General features: G+C 40.6%; 3 protein-coding genes across 8 annotated transcripts in view; 1 reads left to right on the forward strand and 2 right to left on the reverse strand.

The window, feature by feature from the left end:
- TOPORS (TOP1 binding arginine/serine rich protein, E3 ubiquitin ligase) overlaps nucleotides 1-2,843 on the reverse strand; it is an 11,011-nt gene extending 8,168 nt beyond the window's left edge. Inside the window, exons 1-2 of one of the 4 annotated variants that reach the window (XM_007116469.4) lie at nucleotides 2,750-2,843; nucleotides 1,066-1,260 (exon numbers count right to left, since the gene is read on the reverse strand). In XM_007116469.4, coding sequence (XP_007116531.1) covers nucleotides 1,066-1,260; nucleotides 2,750-2,752 — 198 coding nt within the window. In that variant the 5' untranslated portion in view covers nucleotides 2,753-2,843. Of the gene's footprint in view, nucleotides 1-1,065; nucleotides 1,261-2,415; nucleotides 2,521-2,749 lie in introns of those variants that run through there. The other 3 variants (XM_028494037.2, XM_028494036.2, XM_028494038.2) reach the window with 3 other exon arrangements.
- SMIM27 (small integral membrane protein 27) lies at nucleotides 2,654-3,327 on the forward strand. Of its 2 annotated transcripts, none has more exons than XM_028494040.2 (2): nucleotides 2,654-2,795; nucleotides 3,105-3,327. In XM_028494040.2, the coding sequence occupies exons 1-2, from the start codon at nucleotides 2,751-2,753 to the stop codon at nucleotides 3,207-3,209; spliced, it is 150 nt and encodes a 49-aa protein (XP_028349841.1). In that variant the 5' UTR covers nucleotides 2,654-2,750; the 3' UTR covers nucleotides 3,210-3,327. The 2 variants fall into 2 exon arrangements, 1 of the variants encoding a protein (XP_028349841.1); XR_008618257.1 differs by lacking the exon at nucleotides 2,654-2,795 and adding an exon at nucleotides 2,877-2,966 and having other exon boundaries at nucleotides 3,105-3,186.
- Nucleotides 3,328-3,765: 438 nt separating this feature from the next.
- On the reverse strand, nucleotides 3,766-15,010 carry NDUFB6 (NADH:ubiquinone oxidoreductase subunit B6). 2 transcript variants are annotated; one of them, XM_007116468.4, is made up of 4 exons: nucleotides 14,713-15,002; nucleotides 12,473-12,565; nucleotides 7,591-7,635; nucleotides 3,766-3,939 (listed from the first exon to the last, which is right to left on the reverse strand). In XM_007116468.4, the coding sequence occupies exons 1-4, from the start codon at nucleotides 14,890-14,892 to the stop codon at nucleotides 3,871-3,873; spliced, it is 387 nt and encodes a 128-aa protein (XP_007116530.1). In that variant the 5' UTR covers nucleotides 14,893-15,002; the 3' UTR covers nucleotides 3,766-3,870. The 2 variants fall into 2 exon arrangements, with proteins under 2 accessions (XP_007116530.1, XP_028349842.1); XM_028494041.1 differs by lacking the exon at nucleotides 12,473-12,565 and having other exon boundaries at nucleotides 14,713-15,010.
- Between the last annotated feature and the right edge of the window lie 8,250 nt (nucleotides 15,011-23,260).

The following is a 23,260-nucleotide window of genomic DNA, read 5'->3' on the forward strand; positions in this document are numbered from 1 at the left end:
CACATGCCGCGGAGCGGCTGGGCCCGTGAGCCATGGCCGCTGAGCCTGCGCGTCCGGAGCCTGTGCTCCGCAAAGGGAAAGGCCACAACAGTGAAAGGCCCGCGTACCGCAAAAAAAAAAAAAAAACAAAAAAACAACCATGTACGTCTCTGAACTGCAACCTAATCACCAATTCCAAGAAATCAAACAGAAGTTATAGGACCTACTGACCAGACCCTACGAAATTTAATTCCAGTTTCAGCAATAAAAAGAATTGCTTGGGAACCATTCCCCTCTAAAGCCACTCATTCCGGATAAGAATGACTGCTTTGGCTGACTCTGTAGCTTTCACAGTCATTGACTAAAAACAAACTAAAAAGCCCAACCCCTCACCGCTATTAACTTAAATCTTCGCTAACTCTTTCTGAATTTATCTTAAACAATCTTGAAAATTACCTACCAAAAATTCTATTCACTTTTCCTCTCAAATCACTATTTGCCTCATCTCAGTACTGCCCCCTTGCAGTCTACCAATCAGCAGCCCGTGAAGAAAGCTGTGCTGACTTGATGAAGAAGTCACAGGCTTACGGGGTGTAAACAGTGTACAAACTCCAACAGTCACGGCGACAGTCACTTCCTTTCGTTGAAAACTGCCACCTGCCAGGATCTAAGATAAGCACCGCGTGCATTACATAATCACAACGAACTAAAATACCGTTACTCCCGTTTTACAGACATACTCAGAGAGATTAGGGATCCGTCCAAGGTCACATCTATGACAGCGGCGATGACACGACTCAGACTCGAACGTTTTGTGTCGGCTTTTTCCCCCGGAGACGGAGCTCCTTCCAGTACACGGTTGGGCTCGCGCCCTCGGGAGCGCTTCTCGAAAAGCAGCCCTCCCCCGCCCACCGGCACGCATCCACAGGTGCGCGACGCGAGCCGCCGGACGCCGGCCCGCCGGGCAGCCACGGCGTCTCAGGCCCGGACCGCAGCTCCCTAGACCCTGGGCCTAGCTGCAGGCGGGAGCTCCAGATCGCCCAGCCCTTCCGACCCCGGCGCCCCATTGTTCCCGATCTCACTCACCTCGGAGGATACCGGCGCAGGCCCGGCTGGGGAGCTCGTGGCAAGCTCCCTACGGCCCAGAAAGCTGGGTCGGTGACGGCAGGACCCGCGAAGGCGAACCCGGCGACTTCTCCGCCGGCCCTCAGGAGCGGGAGTAGGCAGGGGCGCTTCACCCTCCTCGCGAGACAGCGGAGACCCCGGCGGCTGCTGCGACCCCTGCGACGTAAAGCGCTCATCACCAATGGCTGCTTGAGGGCGGTGGCAGAAAGCGGTGGCAGAAAACGAAACCCACTCCGCGACCCCCAGCAAGTCAAAACACAGCACCCGCCTGCGTAACGCATGCGCGGTAGAGGACGCCGGCACTGAAGGCGGGGCTTAGCGCGCTCGGCCCGATCCCGGCCCTTCCCCCAACCCCCTCCGCTCCTAGAATGAGAGCGACCTGACCCTCCGAGGCAGAAATCGCTATCATACCGTCACTCTGGTTGCTACTAATCTCTGGGAATTACGGGGGCACTAGTTTAAAGTTCGCTTCTAATTTACCCGGAAGACACGATAACTAGCTTGGTCTCATTTAAACCTCACCAAACTCTGTGAGAAGTTACTAAAACTGCATCTGGTGTATAAAAAAAGGAACTGAGTTACCCGGAGGTTAAGGGACTACCTCCGGCTGCAGTTAGGAAACAACACCGGGATTCGAATGGAATACCCAAATCAGAGGCCTACAGTTTTCAGAGAGAGATCAACTCCAGTATAGGGATAAACAGGGATTTAACCTAAGAGAATAGGGCCTTGAAATCTTCCCGAAACAGATAACGTTTTTACCCTTCCCCACTCTCCGAAATCTGCATTAAAACTCTGTTTAGGCGACAGCTGAGATTACAGAGACATAACGTCTGATGCCTAAAGCGGCCCTCTGCCCCATTCTTAGCCTCAAATGTGAGTGTCCCGAACATTCTAGGGCTGAACTTGGCTCCGCGTGCCGAACTCTGTCCTTCGGTTTAATATTTGATCGTGCTACCGTCCTAAGCATACAAACGTTCAATAAACACTTGTTGATTGGCAGCTACATTCTGCCGGGTAATTCATGCCACGTTATTTCTTCTTAAGAGTATCACTGACATCAACAAGCCATTGCGTTCTCAAAGCCTTGTTTCTTGAAAAAAAGCTCAGTTAACAGGGATTCCCACAACGATTCGTCAGTTATATATAAAAGCGGGTGGTATTCTCGTTTAGATCAAAGATGAATACACGAACTACCTACATTGTGGGAACAGATCCGGGAGGAAACATTCTTTGAGCGCGAGACGTCGGCGTAGTATTTAAAACGTGGATTATTTTTCCAAATAAACTTTTAAATGCACACGACGGTACCTTATTTCGTATTAATACTGCTCTGGAACTGAAGGAAGACCGGCTGACGAGTCAAGCCTATCCCTCTAAGTGGCAAAAAACACTTCCAACATACTTTCTCGTTTCTCTCACCTCCTTCCCGAAAGGCGGGCATGGCCCCGGGTCACGTGACACCGCCCACAGCTCCGGGCGGAAGAGGCCGGCCCAGCCGAGGGGAAACGCGCCGGAAGGCGAGTGGGCGGGCACTCGCGCCCGGCTGAAAGATGGCCGCTGCCGCCCGGCAGCCACCGCCCCGGAGGTTACTCTAGGGCCTGCGGCTTCCGCCCGTGCCCGCGGACCACCGCCGTCTCCTTACCATGAAGCCAGTGAGTCGCCGCACCCTGGACCGGATTTATTCAGCGGTAGGTCCCGGGCCTGCAGGGGCTCCACGGGGTCAACTCCTGAGGCCCGCGGGTGAAAGCCTGCTATTTCTTCAGCGCCCAGAAACTCCAAAATCCATTGCAGAATTAAGCCTTTCACTCCCTCACCTCGACTCCGCCTCTTCCGGGAAGACACGCTCTTCCGCTTCTTACGTAAGAGCGGCTTGGTGTACTCGCTGCCTGAACCACATTTATACGAGTTTGTCACTAAAATTCCCACCAACCTGATGGGGGGAGGAGGAAGTGCCACTCACATGGTTTTGCTTTTACTCCTCCTCTTGCATTTCTTAGTTGCTCCTCGCGGTCGTATTGCTCTCCTGGGGATACGTCATCTATGCATCAACTGTAGCTGCACGGCGACAGCTAAGGAAGAAATACCCAAAATCTTCGGGATGAATGAAAATTTGTAATTCCTCTGGACTTGATTCCATGCATATACAATTCTTTACCTCATGCTTATCTGACACGTGTCTCGATTTAAAGTAAAATCTTTAATAAAATGCTTCGAAATTCATTTTTGTATACCGTCCTTTATAATAACCACTAATATGCTACTTTTTCATATACTTAAAGATTTGTCTTTTACGTTCTCACATAACAAAGCAACCTACATCTAGGCCTTTTAATCTAGAGTTTCTAAAATACTTCTTTTGAAATGCTTCAGAAAGCCTTCTTTAAAAGTGTGTGGAACTTCTGTTCTTTTGTTTATTGCAACATTTCATTACATTGTATACCTTCACATCACAGTAGATTAAGTAGTTTAAGAAAAAACTATCATGTGACTAAATAATTTTCTACATGCTGTTTTCCAAATTTAAAATGGCCAGAAAAAGTAGGTGATTGCCCATACCATTTTTTTTTAGCATGTCCAGTTTTTACTTATTGTTAGATAAGTCAGAGTCTCAAATTGTACAGAGAGAATCGTACAGTTTGGGAAGAAACAGACAATACATATCCGAGTGAACTTTATTAAAGTTACTTTTCCAGAAAATATATTCAGGAAGTGTGGTAACAACAAACTTGGGCTCAAACACCTTTGAAATTTTAAAAGTAATCTTCAGTGATGTTGATCAGGAAATTCTTTCATTGGTGGGATTACTTCTCCAGTTTCCAGAATTGTATCACCCTAGAAAAACAAAGATGCATTAGTGAAAAATCTTGTCTGCAGAGCTGATAGTTCCATTTGGTCAGACCTCATCTGGAAAATCTAGTTCACTTGTGGCATTCACACTTTAAAAGGGACACAGGCAAAATAGAAGCTGTCTAAAGATGAGCAACCAGTATTCAAAATCTTAAGGTATAAGGGAGAGAATAGGGGAAGTTCCACTCAAAAATGACTAGAAAGGACATGAAAGTTGTCTTTACAAAGTGATAAAAGGATAATCTTTATTTGCTTGGCCCCAAGAAATAGAAGCCCTAGAAAGCTGCAGGTAAACATCTTCACTTCAATATAAGGCAGTAATGTATTCCCAGCAACTGAATGTGTTAGGCAGTCACCAGTTTACCATTTGGCTCAGAATGGATATTAGAGACAGAACGCAAACTTTCCTTGGGCAGCTGGTTCGGGTTTCTTTCCAAACCTAGATACAGTGTGTATGGCAGAATAAGCATGGACTTTAAAGCCAGAACCAAGTAGTGTGAATCCTGGAACCCTCCACTGACAAGCAGTATAATTTTAGGCAAAGTACTTAGCTTTAATTTCAGCTCTCTGTTTAAGACAGCAGGTTCCATCAGCCTGATAGTCCATGAATTGACTTAGAGTAGAATTATCCCCATCACCACCTACCATTCCCTGACCTGGTACGGCTCAGGACTGTATAAACTTGTATTATGTTTAAGCCATTATATACTTGGGGGAAAACTTGTTACCACAGCTAGCATTACCCTAACACAGAAATTAATAACTTGAGGTGATACTAATGCTGCTGTAATAAAAATTGAACCACATGGCACTGGCTTAGCAGTGGGGCTACAAGGACACTGGCATTGGAGGCTATAAGATGGAAACAAAAGGCACTAATAACTTAGAAGCAGACTGTCTAATGAACTTGAGGTTCTAGGAGAAGTACCTGAAAAAACATTATAGTACGTGTTTAACTACTAGTGGCTGCCTTAGTAATGTATTTTAAGAAACATAAGCTCAGGTAAGAAGTGGCTGATTTCAGAGGAGAAATAAAAATAAGAATCTAAAAATTCGGGACCTTGCAATATTAGAAAATCAGATCGATTGTTTCTGAATCTCTAAACAGTAACAACACTGAAAAGATTCTGAGAAACAGAAGCCCAATAAAACTCAGTAAACAGAGGGACCCAGCACCGTGGCAAAGATCAGACTGAAACAAAGGTAGCCCTTCAACTAGAGTGTGTTTCTGGTGGCCTCCACTTAGCTGCCTCTCAACTGAGTTGAGAGAGGCAGTAGAATAAGGACAAAGAAATGAGACAACTTGATAACTATGTATAGAAACCACAGATACTGGCATGTGGGAAGCAAAAAGATCAGACTCCTACCAAGTATTTTTCTTTCCATGCCTGCCAAGTGTGAGAACTAGATGGTCAAAGAAACCAAACATACAGACAATAAAAGCCTATGACTTTCTGATTAAAACAACCTCTGGCCCTCAACCTTCTGTGAGCAGGAGGTAGACTTTAAAGGCTGTACAACCCTAAGGAGGGCATACTTCCCAGGACTCATTTTAGATGTGGTCTAGGTTGATAATGGAAAAGAAAGAATCCCCCTAGACTGAGCCAGGGGCCAGGAAGAACAATGAACAAAGGTGTTCCTTCCAGAAGCAAAATCAGTCCTGTTCAAGTAACTTCCCACACACAGGGGTTAGGAGGCTTTACAGTGTTTGACCACTGGGGTTTCAGAGCCAAGTGACTGCTATGCTGTCCAAATTCCACTGTTGAATAATGGGCGTGGTTGGGAGGCAAAGGATACAGTTCACTTGCCATTGATCCTCAAATCTCCAAGAGAAGAATCTCCAAGAATAACCCTGATGGATATTACTATACATCATCTGAAGATCTTAGGTTACAGTGATGTAATGGGACCTTGGGGTTTCTCCTTAGGAAAGGGACTTGTGTTACGTGTGTGGAGAGAAGGAAGCAAAGAGCTATTTGTTGACTAGAAGGATACACTGTGGCAGAGACTCCAGGTATGGGAGGCTGAGAAACATAAAAAAGCACAAAGACGTGGGATCATGAGAATGAGTTCTGGCCGACAGGACATGAAGAGAAGTGATGTAAGCTACTTCCAAGCTTAGACCTTAAAATCATCCCCTGAGACATCCAGCCCTCTCTTTCCCTATGATCTTGGAGCCTCATAGTCCCAATGGCCTCACTATAATTGTCTGACCTATGCTAGTCTGTGATGTCAATAGAAAATAAACTTTTGTTAAGCCACTGAGATTTGGGGGTTTGTTTGTTACTGTCTATCTACATACTGTCTAAGGTATGTACAGATGAGCATTCTTCAGGTCTTCAAAGGGGCAGCTTCTCAAAGGGGTCAATGGTACAGAAACAGGAAAGAACCACAGTGGCAAAAAATACAGAAGTAGGAGAGATGCTATGGAATCACTATATGGTCTTCTAAAGAGAGTCCTCCTTCTTTTCCTTTGAACAGTAATGGCAAAATAAACAATAAACAAATGTATAAATGGAAGAATAAATAAATTACCTAACTCGAAACCAACAAGATAACTGAGCCTACCTAGGCCCTGACACACATCAATTATACACAATGAAATACAGAAGAAATCCCCTACTATTTTCTAAAGCAGAATTCCAACTGGAAGAGTTAGCCAATTTTGGTAGTTCTCCCTAAAATTCCCTTCTGTTGCAGTCGTCAATGGATTATTGTGACCATGTCATTTGATAGAAGCAAGAATCTACATCGAGTTTTGTTTTCTAAAATTATATAACTTAGAGATTGATGGTAGTTCATTATCTGTGACTAGAAATGGAACAAGAACATAACATGCATTTGACTCTGCTAAACAATAACCTCACAAACAGCTAGTAAAATACCAACGGACTAATAAGTAATCTTTTAATGATGAAGACTTATTTTAAATTAGGATAATAGCCTACATATTCATAACATAAAATTTAAAGCACACATTAACAGATTATAAGTTCACAGATGAAGAGGTTATGGTCAAACTGCCATAGGAAATGATAGTTTGGAAATAATAACAGAGGAATTTAGTTGCTGTTACAATGCTCAGGTGTCTGCTCAGGCTAGTGCCCTAAGTCCTTAACCCTACGTGAAACGGCACTGGTGAAAAACTGTTGGTACCTTCAATTCACTTTAGGACTACAAAGGTCACACAAGCTTTACAGCCAGGGTGAAAAGAAATGTGCCCACATCCCAGGTTCAACTGTAATTGCTACCTCACATTATTTCCTCCTATTTTTTTTCTTTTTTTTTTAAGGATATACAGGGCTTCCCTGGTGGCGCAGTGGTTGAGAGCCTGCCTGCCGACGCAGGGGACTGCCCTGGTCCGGGAAGATCCCACATGCTGCAGAGCGGCTGGGCCCGTGAGCCATGGCCGCTGGGCCTGCGCGTCCGGAGCCTGTGCTCTGCCACGGGAGAGGCCACAACAGTGAGAGGTCCGCGTACCGCAAAAAAAAAAAAAAAAAAAAAAAAAAAGAATATACAAAACAGGCACTTAAACTTTCAGTGAGAAGAAAGGAAAATTTTAGTCTAATGATCACTTGGGAAAGGAAAGAGGAATATAATAAACAAAAGAAAAACCAAAGATGTTTTAAGACTTACTGGGAATATTCTGGGCTTCCTTTCAACGATGGCATATGGTTTTGTCTGCAATAAAAGTAATGTTCTGTTAATTACAGTTTTAGAGTTTCTTCTAAAATAAAGTAGATCATATCCCGATTTTTTTTTTCAGTAGAAACGCTGGCACCAATTTTTTTCTTTTTTTTCTCATATCCCCAATTTTTAACTTAAGCCCCAAACTTACACTAAGCTCCAGACTCATACATCCGATAATTTACTCAAGATCTCTACTTGATCAAACAGGCATTGCAAACTTAATCAGGTCCAACACTTCATGTCCCTCAGTGCCAAACTGTTCCCTATCTCTATAAATGGCACTTTCACTCTCCTAGTTACGAAGGCCCCAAACCCTGACTCCTCAGCAGGAGGAGATTTTATCCTAAACCACCACCTCTAGTACTACTACCCTTGTCCATGCCTTTATCATTTTTTCACCTACTAGTCTCCCACCTTCCGCTCATGCCCTCCCTACAGTCTATTCTCCACACTGCAGGCAGAGTAGAGTGATTCTTTTAAGATGCATCACTCCTGTTACTCCTCTGCTCAAAGTTTCATAATTCTTACAAAAAAAAAAGCGAAAGTCCTTGCTGTGATCTCTAAGAACACGATCTGGCCCTTGGCTACCTCTCTGATCCTCCCTCTCTCTCTGTCTCTCTGTCTCTCTCTCTGAACTGTAGCTGCAGTAGCTCCTGTGTATTAATACAATCAGTTAGGCCTGCTTGTGCCTCAGAGCCCTTATGCTTAATGATTCCTCTACGTGAAATGCTCTTCTCCTAAATACCTGCTTGGTCCAGATCCTCATTTCATTTGTGTTTTTCAAACAGCACTTCCTCAAAGAAGCTTAATAAAAATAGCAGCCCCTGTCATTCTCTAGTCTTTTACCCTTAGTTCTTCTTCTATAGACTTAACACCTCCTATAGCATTATATACCTCTTTGCTTATCTACTTATTGCCAGTCTCCCTAAACATTTCATGAAGACAGGAACTCAATCTGCCTTGTTCAGTGCTATATCCCTGTGTTAAGAACAGTGCCTTGCACATAGGAGGTGCTAAATAAATGTACTTATTAAGCATACACATCTGTACAAGATACACCAAAAAATTTAAAAGATTATTGGCATGATGTAAGACTCAGGTAAACTGGAGCCAAAAGCAGGAGAGAAACTCAGAATACAATGTGAGGACATTCAAATGTCTCTGAAAACTGTGGCCAGAGGCAAGAAGATACTGAAATGTCTTCAGAGAGAATGTTAAATTCAATTAAGCATAAAGGTATTAGCTGAAGTAAACTGGGTACAACAGTAGAGGATGCAGGCCTACCCAAACCAAGACAAAGAATAAGGTAAAAGAGAGACTTTGGGACATCTACTGACATAAAACCTTTAATTACATCTATCTGTGGCTCAGGAAAAATCACCTGGAAGTATGAATCCCTCAGATAAGCAGCTATATTAATGTCTTGAACTGTCAACCCAGTAACTGCAGCTTGTTAAATTTTCTTCTCTTAGGAGATAAGTGTTTTTTCAATCCTAGAAATATTTAGTTAAATACAGATATGACAAGGTAAATTAACCCAGGGTATAAACAGATGAATGTCAAATTTAATAAGTTCTGAAAACACTGGGACAATCCATATATTCTGATATAGAGTATTTGTAATGTTTAAGATAATCAGGCTATTAGAGATTCTAAAAGATTAGTTTTAGGATTCTAGTTAAAATGCATAATTGATTTAGATGTATGATTTTTAAGTTTAAAAAGATTTTCCTTTTTAGAGTCATTAATATGTCCTAAACTACTTAAAAATAAAACTCGACTTAATTTGAGTTATTTCTTCCTGAAAAAGTATCTTCTGGCTTCACTTTACTTTTTCATTCCTGTTATCTCTGCCCTAACCAGATTCTCATCAACTAATACCTACTAAACTGCAACAGCCTCCAGCTGATGTGCCTGATGTCAATACTTACCTCCCTCCAATTCACCCTACATATCAATGTTTTTTATGTTTAAATATATCACTTTATCAACTCACTCTCCTATTTAAAAATGGAAAGCTTCCCACTGCCTACCACGTAAAGTTCAACCTCCTCTGCCTAGCTTTCAGGACCTTCCATTTATTGGTTCCACCCTACTAAGCCAAGAGACTCGCAGTTCTAGGCAATCCTATCTTTGATAAACAAGACCATGCTAACTACTAACTGCTTGTTTTTCAAACTGGAACAGATTTTCTCCTCCATACTTTTACCCAAATCATACCTATCTTCCAACTTTATTATAAACTCCTTGAGGTCAGGAATTTCATCTTATATATTCTTTCCACAGCAATAAAGGAAGACATACTAGGCATTCCATAGTTGATGATCAACAGACGTAATCTTAGTGAAGAAAACAAAGGTGTTGTCAGCAATCAGAAATTTAAAGAACCCACACAGTCAACAAAGAACAAGTGACATAAGAGTGAATTTTCTGAGAACCCCAGTTATTTGTTTCACTCTCCTTTCATCAGGCTACAGGAAAGCAAACCTCAACTGGATTAGCTACAATTTGTTAGGTAGTCCCAAACTTTTTTTTACTCAATCACTTCATGGTGAATTGCTGACTGATTTATTACTTTAGTGTGTACTTCCTACAAATAAGGACAATATTCTTAAAATAATCACCATAAAGCCATCAGGATCAGGAAATTAACATTGATATATTAATACCTTCTATCTAGGCTGAAGAACCCATTCAAATTTTATCACTTGTCTCCATAACTGTTTGGAGTTATCAAAAAATCCCCCCTTATATAACCAGTTCTCCATCCATCATGTAGGCTGTTTAAAGTTCTGACTGCCAATGCCATCTCTTTGTTTTTTTGACGAAGCAGATTGTGCCCATGAATCAAGTTCACAATTAGTTGACAAGTCCCTTTAGTCTTCTTCAATCTGGAACAAATCTTCCATGGTTCTTTAACTTTCATGATCTTGACATTTTTGAAGGTAACAAGACAATTATTATGCAGAAAAGTCCATCAATTAGATTCAGCTTATACATTTTTGGCAGGAACATTGCAAAACATATTGTTTTCTTCTTATTGCATCCTATCAAGTAGTACACAATTTCAGTCTGTCCCATTATTGGTAATGTAATTTAGATTTCTTGATTAAGATGATGTCTGCTAGGTTTCCTCCATTACAAAGTTACTCTTTTTCCCTTTGTAACAAATAAGTATGTTGAAGGTAGGAATTTGGGGATTAATTTTAGCAACTTTTGATGTTCCCTGGCTGAATAAAATATTACTATGATGATTCTCAAATGGTGACTTTTCTTGTCCATTTCTTATTTATTCGACTGTACAAAACAAGCTTTCTCTTCTATCCATTTATTAATTGATTAATTTATATGAGTATGGACTCATGGATTTGCATTTTATTTATCCAGCTGGCTCTCATCTATTACTATCATTTATTTTGCTGCTGAAAGTTGTTCCAGTGGGAGTCTTTTCAAGCTGACTCTGTCCTTTTGATTCATCTCCATCATTCTTTGAACACACTTCTTTACTTTCTGGCACAAGCTCATCTTGTACTTTCCCTGCCCCAGCCCTGGAATCAGCCATTTCTCCAAGGAGCTCTGGATCCTTTCAGTGGAAAGCTATATTTAGAAAATAAGCCCAGCTGCTAGATGTGCTAGTTATTGATACCATGGGGTAGCAATGCTCACAGGCCCTATCAATGGACAGAGCTAGGTAAATCTGCATTTACAGCTATATTTATTTCTATATTTATCAATACATACTAAAAATCATGAGTCACACCAATACTTCCAATTCCATTCAAGTACCACAAGGTTTTCTCACTGTATTCCATATGCATAACTCCCTTTCCTGACAATGAGAATTCAGGGTTCCAGTATCATCAACATATGTTCTCATTTGATCAACCTTCCTGTATATAACCAATCTCCTGTCATCAACACCACACTCCAGTATAAATAACCTCCTCACCTCATTCAGATTCTGACACTTTACTTTGGGGTGCCAACTCCATCATTGCCCCAAACCACACTCCTTCCGGATGTCTTCCTCCCCTCGCTCAGGTTCCAATATCCTACAGCAGGTTGCTGACACTGCTGCCCTCCAAACAGGTACACTCACCAATTCCCTGTCCCCTTACCCACTCAGCAACCCATTCAGGATCTAAGCCTCCTCACTGGGTACAAGAATGCCCTCCTCACTCTTTGGGTTACAAAACTCCATGCTGGGCAACTACCACCACTCTCCCTTGCATGCCACTCCCCAAAATGCACTCCTTCCTCACCCTGCCTGGGATTTAACACCCTACACCAGGGTATCCCTAGCCTTTAAAATATGGCAACAGACTCAATTCAATGCAAGATCTTACAGTGAAAAAAATTCAAGCTTTTGGACATGCTGAATTCTAAAGAAAGTACGTTGTGAAAAACCAGACAGAGCAAAGGGAAAGGAAATGATGACAAAGATAACATTTATCTATTGTGAATTTTATCTTATACCAGATCTGTGCTCAAAAAAAGGAGCAGAAATTATTTTCTCCCTTCCAACTCAGGACCCCGAGTTTGCACCAGTATTATTAGGTCAACTACATTTCTGATCATTTAAACATTGTTTCATGAGGAAATGCAATTCAAGTTGTAAACAACTAATATAAAGATCAACTTTTTGAAAAACCACACATTACCTAAGTTTCATTAAACCTTTTACCTAAAAGGATTCAAAGTAATTCAAAATCAGTTATAAGTGGCAGATTATTTCCACTAAGTAGAGCCAGGTAAGGCATAGTCACACAGGAAATAATTTTGTACAATATTAAAATTTCTGAAAAATACATACTTAAAGCACACTTACATTCACATGATATTTGAGATAATAATGAATAATCCAGACAGGGATCAGTACATGAGTAAAAGCAAAGATACTGTGTCGGTACGTCTTATAGATCTGGGGGGAAAAAAACATACACGAAAAAGATATCTTATTTTTTATACATTTGTGGCAGAAAAAAAAGCATCAGTGATATAACAATATCACGATTATTGTAAAATCTCTAAATGCTATGTATTTCCATATAGTCTGTAGCTAACCTCACACACCGAATATTCTTACTAAGCATAGTGCCTGCTAGGTGACATCTACAGAGTTCAAAGCAAAGGAGGCTAAGAGAAGCAGCATTTTGCAAAACTATAGTACTGTATTTATAAATATGTTTTTAAAAACACTTCTAAAAATATCCTTATTGTAAGTTTAAGATAAAATATGGCATAAATAATGAAATAATTCTAATCAATTTAACCAGAGTAATCAGAACTACAGATTTTCAGGTAAAGTCATTTCCCTAATTTATCAATTTCAGATACCCATAATCAACACCACTTGTATCATTCTAGCTGTAGGGCAGACAACCTTGAGCGCACTAATGCTGGAAAAAGAATGTTTTACATACTGGGATAAGGGTGTTCCAAGCTCACTTTGAGGTACCTTCAGACACAGTATTTTTAAAAAGAAAGGCAGGGCTTTCCTGGTGGCGCAGTGGTTGCGAGTCCGCCTGACGATGCAGGGGACACGGGTTCGTGCCCCGGTCCGGGAAAATCCCACATGCCACGGAGCGGCTGGGCCCGTAAGCCATGGTCGCTGAGCCTGCGCGTCCGGAGCCTGTGCTCCGCAGCGGGAGAGGCCACAACAGTGAGAGGCCCGCGTACCACAAAAAATAAATCAATAAATAAAATAAAAAGAAAGGCAAAAGACAGCTAAAAATGGAACTTTTCCATGGCAGCCAATTTGACTGAAACAGACCTATCCTGTCAGGGAAAAGACAATCTAGATTCTAAGTGTTGTAACAGATAAGATTATGAAAGAAAAAGTTAACTCAAAGTAAGGTAAGGCAGATTCCAATAAATGATTATTTACTTCCTTACATCACTGGCTGACGGGCGGGATGTCAACTTTCAACCAGTGGCTGCCAAATCAGTTAAGTAATGCCAGAGATACAAAGGGTGAGAAGAGAGGAGAGTTGAATTAGAGTTTAATTTTACCATCATAAATAAGTATCTAATACCATTTTCTTAGAAAAATTTGCACCAGACTTTGTAGCACAATAAGATACACATGGATTTCAAAGTGAACTTCTTCAATTCCTAGCCCTGGGACCACAGGTAGATCAATGAATTTTTGCAGGTCTCGGTTTCCACATATTTAAAATGAGGATTAGGAATGGTTTCTACCTTATGGAAGTAAAAAATTAATAAAGTAACACATGTAAAACCCTCAGCAAAGTGCCAGGCACAAAGTAAGCACCGAAGTGTTGCTTATATTATTACCATTATTATTAGTCGCAAGGAATTCTGAGATACAGCATTCATAATTGATGTGATTTAATTAACGACCTCAAGAAAATGTCAGGAGACCCCGAAAATAAAGATAGCACTTGAGTGAGTGATTTTCTGCAAAGTCCAGGAATGGCATTCTTAAATGAAAGCGTGTGTTCAACGTACTTAATAGCGGTTAAGAAAGGGGGCTCTTGAATATGACTCACTCAGCATACCAATAGGACCCCTTCTTTTATGGTCATTACATAGAGCTCTATTACCAGCTAGGGGCTCATTGTGCCTTCTGGTAGTCGAGTGCAGTGTTAGTTGGTCTCTACAATCTCAACCTCAAAAATCAGACAAGTGCCTTCAAATACTAAAATCATTGAATTTTAACTCTAGTGAATCCTTGGCCATCATTCTGACGGAAGGTCTCCACAGTCAAAAGAGAACCAAGCCTGCAGTGTCCTGTAAAACCCAGGCAAAGATTCGCCCCCTTCTCATCACACTTGACAGCCAAAGGGCAAGACCATCCCGAAGCCATACAAGCTCCGGACTCCTGACTCCTGACTCCCAGCCCATGATTCCTGGGACCAGAGAGCGTCCCAGCTAAACCTAAGTCTCGGTAGAACCTGATTCTCCCTTGGGGAACTACCGGAACTTTCGGGGATAGAGCGAGTCAGTCCCTAATGTGGCTACAGTGAAGCAGGCGTCCCAGCAGCCAGGTAGGGGACCGCGACGGGGCGGGAGTCAGGGTGGGTGTGGGGGAGGGCCGTCACTCACCACGTTCTTCCAGGAGGCCCCGTCCTGCAAAAACTTATTCCAGAATTGTTCCATAGGCCACACCCTCCGCGGGGGCAGCACCGGTTCCCGGGGGCTCAGCTCCTGATCCTTCAGCCATCGCCTTCTCAGCTCTCGCAGCTGCTGCAGCCGCAGTTTCTCGTCGGACGTATACCCTGACATGTCGCCGCTGATACCAAGGCAGCAGGATACGGCGCGCCCCCGAACCACGGTCTTGTCACTTACGCGCGCTCCCGCTCTGCAAAGCGACCTTGCTAGGGCGCCAGGGAGCGGCGCGCCATTATGACGTCACTCTGGGCCTGCCTCCGAGCGGCTCCAATCTGCGCGTAGTGGCTGGGCATGCGCAAAGCCCTCCACACGCCTTCCGGGTTTACCGGCCCAGATTACCAGTGGCGGCAGTGCTGCCTCAGTTACCGGATGAGGAGGGAAGGGATGAATGAGAGAAAGTATGAGAGCTCAGAGGACTAGAGGTTCTGATAAGGAAGAACTGGTGTGCTGGGATTTGGAAGGGTGAGAATATGTGATTCAATGAATGTGACGTCCAAATGCAAAATTCTTCACTTGCCTCTCTCACCTTGCAAATCCTCTTCCCGTGACCTACAGAGTCTGTGGAGACCCGTTGCATCTAAGTTTAAACCCCAGACTGGTCAGTGACTGGTAAGGTGACCTTGAGCAGCTGTCTCAGTCTGTTCCTTCATCTGTACTGCAGAAGTAAAAAGAGTCTCAATATCTAGCAGAATTATACACATTCACACTTTGAGCTAGCAATCCCACTTCGAGAACTCTCTCCTAAAGATATCGTGGTAAAAGTATGTACAAGACTATTCACTGCAGCACCATATGTAATAAATACTGGAAATTGCCCCCAAAGTTCCTCAGTAAATGGCTACTTGTATAAATTATGGTAAAATAATGCAATGAAGTGCTCTATATACAACTGGAGTGAGCTCCTGAATACATATATTGTTAATTGAAAAAAGCTGTGGAAAGAAGTGTATATAGTATACTACCTTTCATCCAAAAAGGGGAGGGTAGTAGTAATACTAAATTATATATATATATATATATATACATATACTATACTATATCTAGTAATACTATATATATATTTGCTTAAAGTTTAAAAATAACAGAAAGGAAAATTACTGATTTTTTTTAATGTTACTTGTAGGGAGAGGAAGGCAGTAGGCTACAAGAGACAGAGATAGAACCTAAACTTCTCTGAATTTATTAAAAGCAGCCTTTAAAAATCAAAAGAAAAAATACATGGGTCTAACTGATCTGCTTGTTGGCATAATTTCAAAAACACACACCATTTCAGGTAACTTTAAACCATCAAATTACTGTACATCCATAGAGAGATATACCTCAAAGAAAAAAGAACTAAAAAAAAAAGAAAGAAAGAAAAGAAAGAAGTCAAACTGTTTTAAGTGATCATATTGTTGGTAGTGATGGTAGTGGTGGTATTGTTAATCTGACACTGAAAATGAACATTTATGCCAGGATTTTTGTTATGGGAGAAAGGAGATACAAATGTAAATTGTATGAGTTTAAGTAAAAACTGTAGTCCTAAATTTGGACAGGAATAAACAGTATTAACTCATGATGTATTTTATCTTTAAATAAATATATAATTTTATCTTAACTCTGCCTATGAAATGGCCTAAAAACTATGGCCAACCCAGTAACCATGAACATCTTTAGCTCCTAGATTGTGATCTCTAAATACCATTTTCCATTAAAAGGAACCAAGACTCCTTGGAGCAGCAGTTCTGAAAACATTTTGCTCCCCAAATCTCTTTAAATTCTTTTTTTTTTTTTTTTTTTTGCGGTACACGGGCCTCTCACTGCTGTGGCCTCTCCCGTTGCGGAGCACAGGCTCCGGACGCGCAGGCTCAGCGGCCATGGCTCACGGGCCCAGCCGCTCCGCGGCACGTAGGATCTTCCCGGACCGGGGCACAAACCCGTGTCCCCTGCATCGGCAGGCGGACTCTCAACCACTGCGCCACCAGGGAAGCCCCTCTTTAAATTCTTAAAATTGTTGAGGGCCCCAAAGAGTTTTTATTTATGTTGGTTATATCTATTGATGTTGACTGAATTAGAAATTAAAACATTTTAAAATAAAAAAGTATCTATTAACAAAAATTACTTAGTGAGAAGAGTACAATTGTTTTACATTTTTGTAAATCTAATGTCTGGCTTAATAAATGACAGCAGAATTCTTAGAACTGCGTCTGCATTCAATCATAATATCGCACATCATGTAACCTTTGGGAAACTCTGTATATATTTATGAGAGAATGAAAGTTAAAAAGGGCAAATAGCCCTTAGTATTAATATGAAAATAATTTTGACCTCACAAACCCCATGAAAGGATCACAGGGACTCCCAGGGGCTCCCAGATCACACTGTGAGAACCATCACCTTGGAGAAATAGCTAATTTCAGGTTCGAGTTAAGAAATATAAAATAAGCCTGGAACAGCTTGTCTTAGCAGAAAGCAGGGAAGTTTTTAAAGACTAGTAGGGTCATGTCAAAAAGATTCAGGAGAGAACTTCAATAGACTTACGTTGGTCAATAACTATAGTGACTTCAGTGGAATGAAAAATATCAAATACATTCACATACATAAGTTCATGATTTTTTAAAAACTTATTGGTCACTTCTTGATACTGTTAGTGAACCAACTCATTATTTTGAAAACTGGTAAGTACAGGAAAAATCAAGCATTTTTCTGTCCTCTTTATATCTTAAAGTAACATCTTAAAGTAACAAAATATTTGATGAGGGGAAATTTATTCAAAGGAACATAAAAACCTAATAAAAGAAGAATGGATGCAGTTAGAATATCACTGTTTTGCAACCGTTGGTTTATTAATGAATCAATGCCCCGATTATCAGGAGGTTGACATCCCAAAAAGAGAGCAACTGCGCCTCCTGGTGGAAGACTGCCTCACTGCCTGTGAAGTAGCCTTGCCAAACAAAAAATTGAACTTGAATCTGATCAAGCTTCTCAATCTAACCACTCATTTAAAGGAAATATAGGGGAGAGAGGAACTCCTTATATGACACCGAAATGATACATTCAGACAAATCTAGATTGTAGAAACTTCAGACACGCAACTCAGTTTCTTAAACAAAAATATATGGAGGGGAAAGAGAGAGAGAGAGAACCTATAGATTAAGAGAAGCAACTTAATAAGAAAATAAACAACCCAATTTAAAAATTGGCCGAAGACCTTAACGGACACCTCACCAAAGGAGGTATACAGATGGCAAGTAAGCATATGAAAAGATGCTCCACGTCATATGTCATCAGGGAAATGCAAATTAAAACAATGAAATACCACTACACACCTATTAGAATGGCCAAAATTTGGAACACTGACAACATCAAATGCTGTAGGAGAAGGATGTGAAGGAACAGGAACTCTCATTCACTGCTGGTGGGAATGCAAAATGGCACAGCTACTTTGGAAGACTGTTTGGAGGCTTCTTACAAAACGAAACATTCCCTTATCATAAAAGCCAACAATTTTGTGCTTTGGTATTTACCCAAAGGAGTTGAAAACTTACGTCAACACAAAAACCTGCACACAAATATTTACAGTAACTTTATTCATAATTGCCAAACTTGAAAGCAACGAAGATGTCCTCCAGTAGGTGAATGGTTAAATAAACTGTGGTACATCCAGACAATGGCATATTATTCAGTGTCAAAAAGAACTGAGCTCTCAAGCCTTGAAAATACACAGAGGACGCTTAATTTCATATAGCTAAGTGAAAGAAGCAAAGCTGAGAAGGCTACATACTGTATGATTCCAACTCTATGACATTCTCTAAAGAACAAAACTATGGAGACAATAAAAGATTAGTGGTTGCCAAGGGGATGGTGGGGACATGAACAGGCAGAGCTCAGAGGATTTTTAGGGCAGTGAAAATATTCTGTATGATACTATTATAACGATGGATATGTTATTATACATTTGTCCAAACCCATTGAATTCACAACACCAAGAGTGAACACTATGGACTTTGGGTGATTATGATGTGTCAATGTAGGTTCATCCTTGTTTAAAAAAAAATTACTATTCTGGTGAGTGGTGTTGGTAATGGGGGAGGCTACGCATGTGTGAGAACAGCGGATATGTGGGAAATCTCTATACATTTCTCTCAATTTTATTGTAAACCTAAAACTGCTCTTAAAAAAATTTTTTTTAAAAAAAGGGAGACAATGAGAGAAATTTGAACACTACCTCAATCTTTTATGATATTAAGAAATTTCTGTTCACTTTTATGCGTGGTGATATTGTGGTTATATTTTTAAAGGGGAGTTCTTATCTGTTAGAGATACCTTCTAAAATATTTATGAATGAGAGGATATGATGCCTGCGATTTACTTCTAAATAATGGAAGAGGGAGGAAAGAAGTATGGCGGAAATAAGATTAATAATGAGTGGTAATTCTTGAAGCCGACTGATAGGTAAGTAGAGGTTGATTATTCTCTCATATACTATTTTGTATATGTTTGAAATTCTTCCAAATAAAAGAATTTTAAAGATTTATGCCTTTATGCAGCCGACTTAGGTTAGCCTACTTAGGCTCTCAACTCTGTCATGATGAGATCCCTACTGAATACACTGTAATGGCCTATATGGGAAAAGAATCTAAAAAAGAGTGGATATATATACATGTGTAACAGATCCACTTTGCTGTACACCTGAAACTAACACAACATTGTAAATCAACTGTACCAATAAAATTTTTTTTAAAAAGAATTAAAGCCGCAAAAAACAAGTGTAAGTCCCTGAGTGCTAATTATCCCCAGAAGGGCTGTGTTTAGGTCCGCAGGGAGGCATTGGAGAGCCCAAATAAGCGTTTCCTTTGTGAGTAGAGTTAAAGACGCCTAGCAGTTTCTTGAATCTGGGGCCTCCATGCTGACTTGCTCTGGAGCCCTACCACACTTTCCCCCACTTCCCACCAGCACCACGTTTAAAAAGGAAAACAAAGAAATGAAATCAACATTGTTTTGGAAAATATATTCTTATACCACTGGCTACTGCCTACCATATTTCCACCCCTTCCCATTTCCCATTGGCTGTGAAATCCATCAAGATGAGTTGAAGAAAAATAAAGCACAATTGGGGAGCATGTCCAGCTCAGCACACCTGGAAAATGGACTCACGAAATCAGACGGTTGGCAGCACCTGCATTAACTACTTGATATTCCCACAAGAGGGCACTCTAACTTTCTGAAAAATCATAAAATCAATTAAATTGGGTTTTATATAAGGTCTAATTAACCAGCACATAAAACTTGAAAAGAGCTAAGGCATGGTGGACAGGGAAAAGAAGGGGCCAGGGGATAAAGCGAGAAGTTGTCTTCTGTCAGTAAACTTACCTCTTCAACTTTGGATCTGTCTAATAAGGGTCTATACTTCCAGCTATGTTTTTATAAGCCAGTTCAGTTTGACCCCTGCAAGAGTGCGCTAGTTGGGGCAGACATGAGATTGAGACCATGGATTTCAGGTGGTGTGGGACAGAAGGCTGAACTGTGTGCAGGACCTCCCCTCCCTCCCAACACACACACACACACACTCTCTCTCTCTCTCTCTCTCTCTCTCTCTCTCTCTCTCTCTCTCTCTCTCTCTCTCTCTCTCTCTCTCTCTCTCTCGAGTCTGCCAGCAGGAATTGAGAAGTGCGTTCCACATCAAAGTTCCCTTTCCTTCCTTCAGTCAAAATTTAAAAACCCTTGTGCTGTCTTCATTTTAAGTACTGCTTAAGGCTACTGTTGAAAAAATATTTAATTTCCCTACAAATTCCTTTATCTCCCAGTAAGATTCTTTCATCTTGTACTTCTGCTTTAAAGAAAAACACTGTATCATCCTACCATACAAGGCATCATTATTTCCAAAAGGGCAAAGGGGAAAAGGATGCTTGCTTATGTTGATCAGAAAAATCTGTGAAGCTGCTTAAGAGGGGGCATTCACCTACAAATCCCTATTCTGAAGCTTTTTTTAAAAAAAACCAATGTTTTAGGGGTGTACAGAAACTAATATAATGAGCAACTTCATGGTAAAGTTCATTACTAACAGAGGCAGAATATCACACACCGTGTGCCACAGATAAAGCTTTGAGCTGAAACCTTAGTTTAACATTATAGTTTCCATCTATGGAGCATGGTTGGCATGACTACAGCATCTTAATTTCCTTCTGAGACTGGTAGAGCAGACTAAGTTGTTTGACATCTTAAGCATTTAGTAGTCCACAACAATGTCCATTGCTCAAGTTTGTACTTCTATTTGGATGCCTGCACTTTCAGTGGCAAGTGATGCCAATCAGAAATCACCCTAGAAAGAGTGATTAATGAAAATCATTATCTCTGTAACAAAGAAGGTAACCTCCAGTTCTCTACAAGAGTTTCTAAGTTTTGTTTTCATTTTAATAATTTTTAAAATGTAGTGTGAGCATACTCTAGATCATTTCAATAACCACCTTATAACCAAATACCTAAATTTGCATGTGTGTTTACAATTGCCAAGTGGAGGCCATGTGATATTATGACACACTATGTAAATAAAGGCTTCATAGTCAACCATGCGTAGGGAGGTAGTAAATGGGGCCACCTCGCAGATCCCATCTTTGTGTATATTGACTAGCAACAGTTCATTCAGTAAATAAGGTAATAAATAGACGAAATGAAAAAGTTTTCATTATGCCTTCTTATTGTTGGAATATTATGTTACTATTGCAATCTGAAGGGTGCTAGTAAGCAGATCAGGCCAACAAAACAACAAATTGGTTAAAATTAATATCATTGTTTGAAAGGAAAAATAAAAAGCAACACTTAATAACTCAGTGTTCCAGCATATTCAACATCAAGGCAATATACAATGAAGCAGAAAACCCCAAAATATCTTTCCATTTTTCAACCCAACATCATTGTTTTTGTTTTATTAAAACAAATCCAGGGCTTCCCTGGTGGCGCAGTGGTTGAGAGTCTGCCTGCCGATGCAGGGGACACGAGTTTGTGCCCCGGTCCGGAGGATCCCATATGCCGCGGAGCGGCTGGGCCCGTGGGCCATGGCCGCTGAGCTTGCGCGTCCGGAGCCTGTGCTCCGCAACGGGAGAGGCCACAACAGTGAGAGGCCCGCGTACCGCAAAAAAAAAAAAAAAAAAAAATCCATTATTTGAATCTTATTCATGTTATATGTTTGTTCTCATTTAATTTGTAAGTTAATTTCTGGTTCATAGTTGAAGCAGAATATAGACAGTGAGGTTATATGTAATTAGTGTTTGTGAATATTTAAGTGAAGTTATAATGAAAATTATTTTATTCTAGGAATATGCAAGAATTTGTTTTCTCTCCTTTAAAAGGGATTATTATATTACTCAAATTTGAAAAACAGGAATTCCCTAGCGGTCCAGTGGTTAGGCCTCTGTGCTGAGGGCCTGAGTTCAATCCCTGTTTGGGGAACTAAGATCCCACAAGCCACACAGCAGGTCCAAAAAAATGTGAAAAAAAAAATTGAAAAACACTGTCGTAACATCATGCGGGTTTATTCCCCCCCCCGCACCACGCTTTTTTTCTTAGTTCCCCGACCAGGGATGGAACCCGTGTCCCCTGCAGTGGAAGCACGGACTCTCAACCACTGGACCACCAGGGAAGTCCCACGGGTTTATTTCTTTAAAATAATACATAACTGTATATTATTAACATACATAAATTATAAAATATATAACAATATATTATTAATATATATAAACTATAAAGTTAATAATGACCAACAGAGAATAAACTAAGGAAAAAAACAGAGTAAGCATGTAGTCATAAGAACAGTTGTGCTTTTTGGGGACTAGAGTGACAACTAGCTTTTTGTAAGATCTAGTATTCTTATATAAGAGATCATTCCTTAATTTTAACCTAGTAAATTACATTTCATAAATGATATATCTTACAGAATATCAGGGCAAAGTGTTTAAGCTCAAGATTTTCTGAGGTCTGCCAGAAGGAGAATTTTTCTTTTCTTTCTTCCTTTCTTTTTCTTTTTTCCCCAACTAATTTTGTCTTTTTTCCTCCATAATTTTAGTTGGGTTTCTTGGATGAAAGAGATGGCTTTGGAGAAAGGAAGGGAGGTGGAATGTGAATCATCCCAATGGATTATAACAAAAATTTACATAATAATTGATAAACTTTTTCTTCACTTTTTATTAACTAGATCTGACATAAGATTCTTTAGGTCCTTATTATTATTAAAAAGTATTGTTTAAAAATTTTAATTAACATTAAAACCCTTCATCATTATGAAAATACAGCTGTCTTCTATTCGAGTTTTTTTTTTTAAACATCTTTATTGGAGTATAATTGCTTTACAATGGTGTGTTAGTTTCTGCTTTATAACAAAGTGAATCAGTTATACATATACATATGTTCCCATATCTCTTCCTTCTTGCATCTCCCTCCCTTCCACCCTCCCTATCCCACCCCTCTAGGTGGTCACAAACCACCTAGCTGATCTCCCTGTGCCATG

The sequence above is a fragment of the Physeter macrocephalus genome, chromosome 9 (assembly GCF_002837175.3).
Source record: "Physeter macrocephalus isolate SW-GA chromosome 9, ASM283717v5, whole genome shotgun sequence".
Classification (NCBI taxonomy): Eukaryota; Metazoa; Chordata; class Mammalia; order Artiodactyla; family Physeteridae; genus Physeter; species Physeter macrocephalus.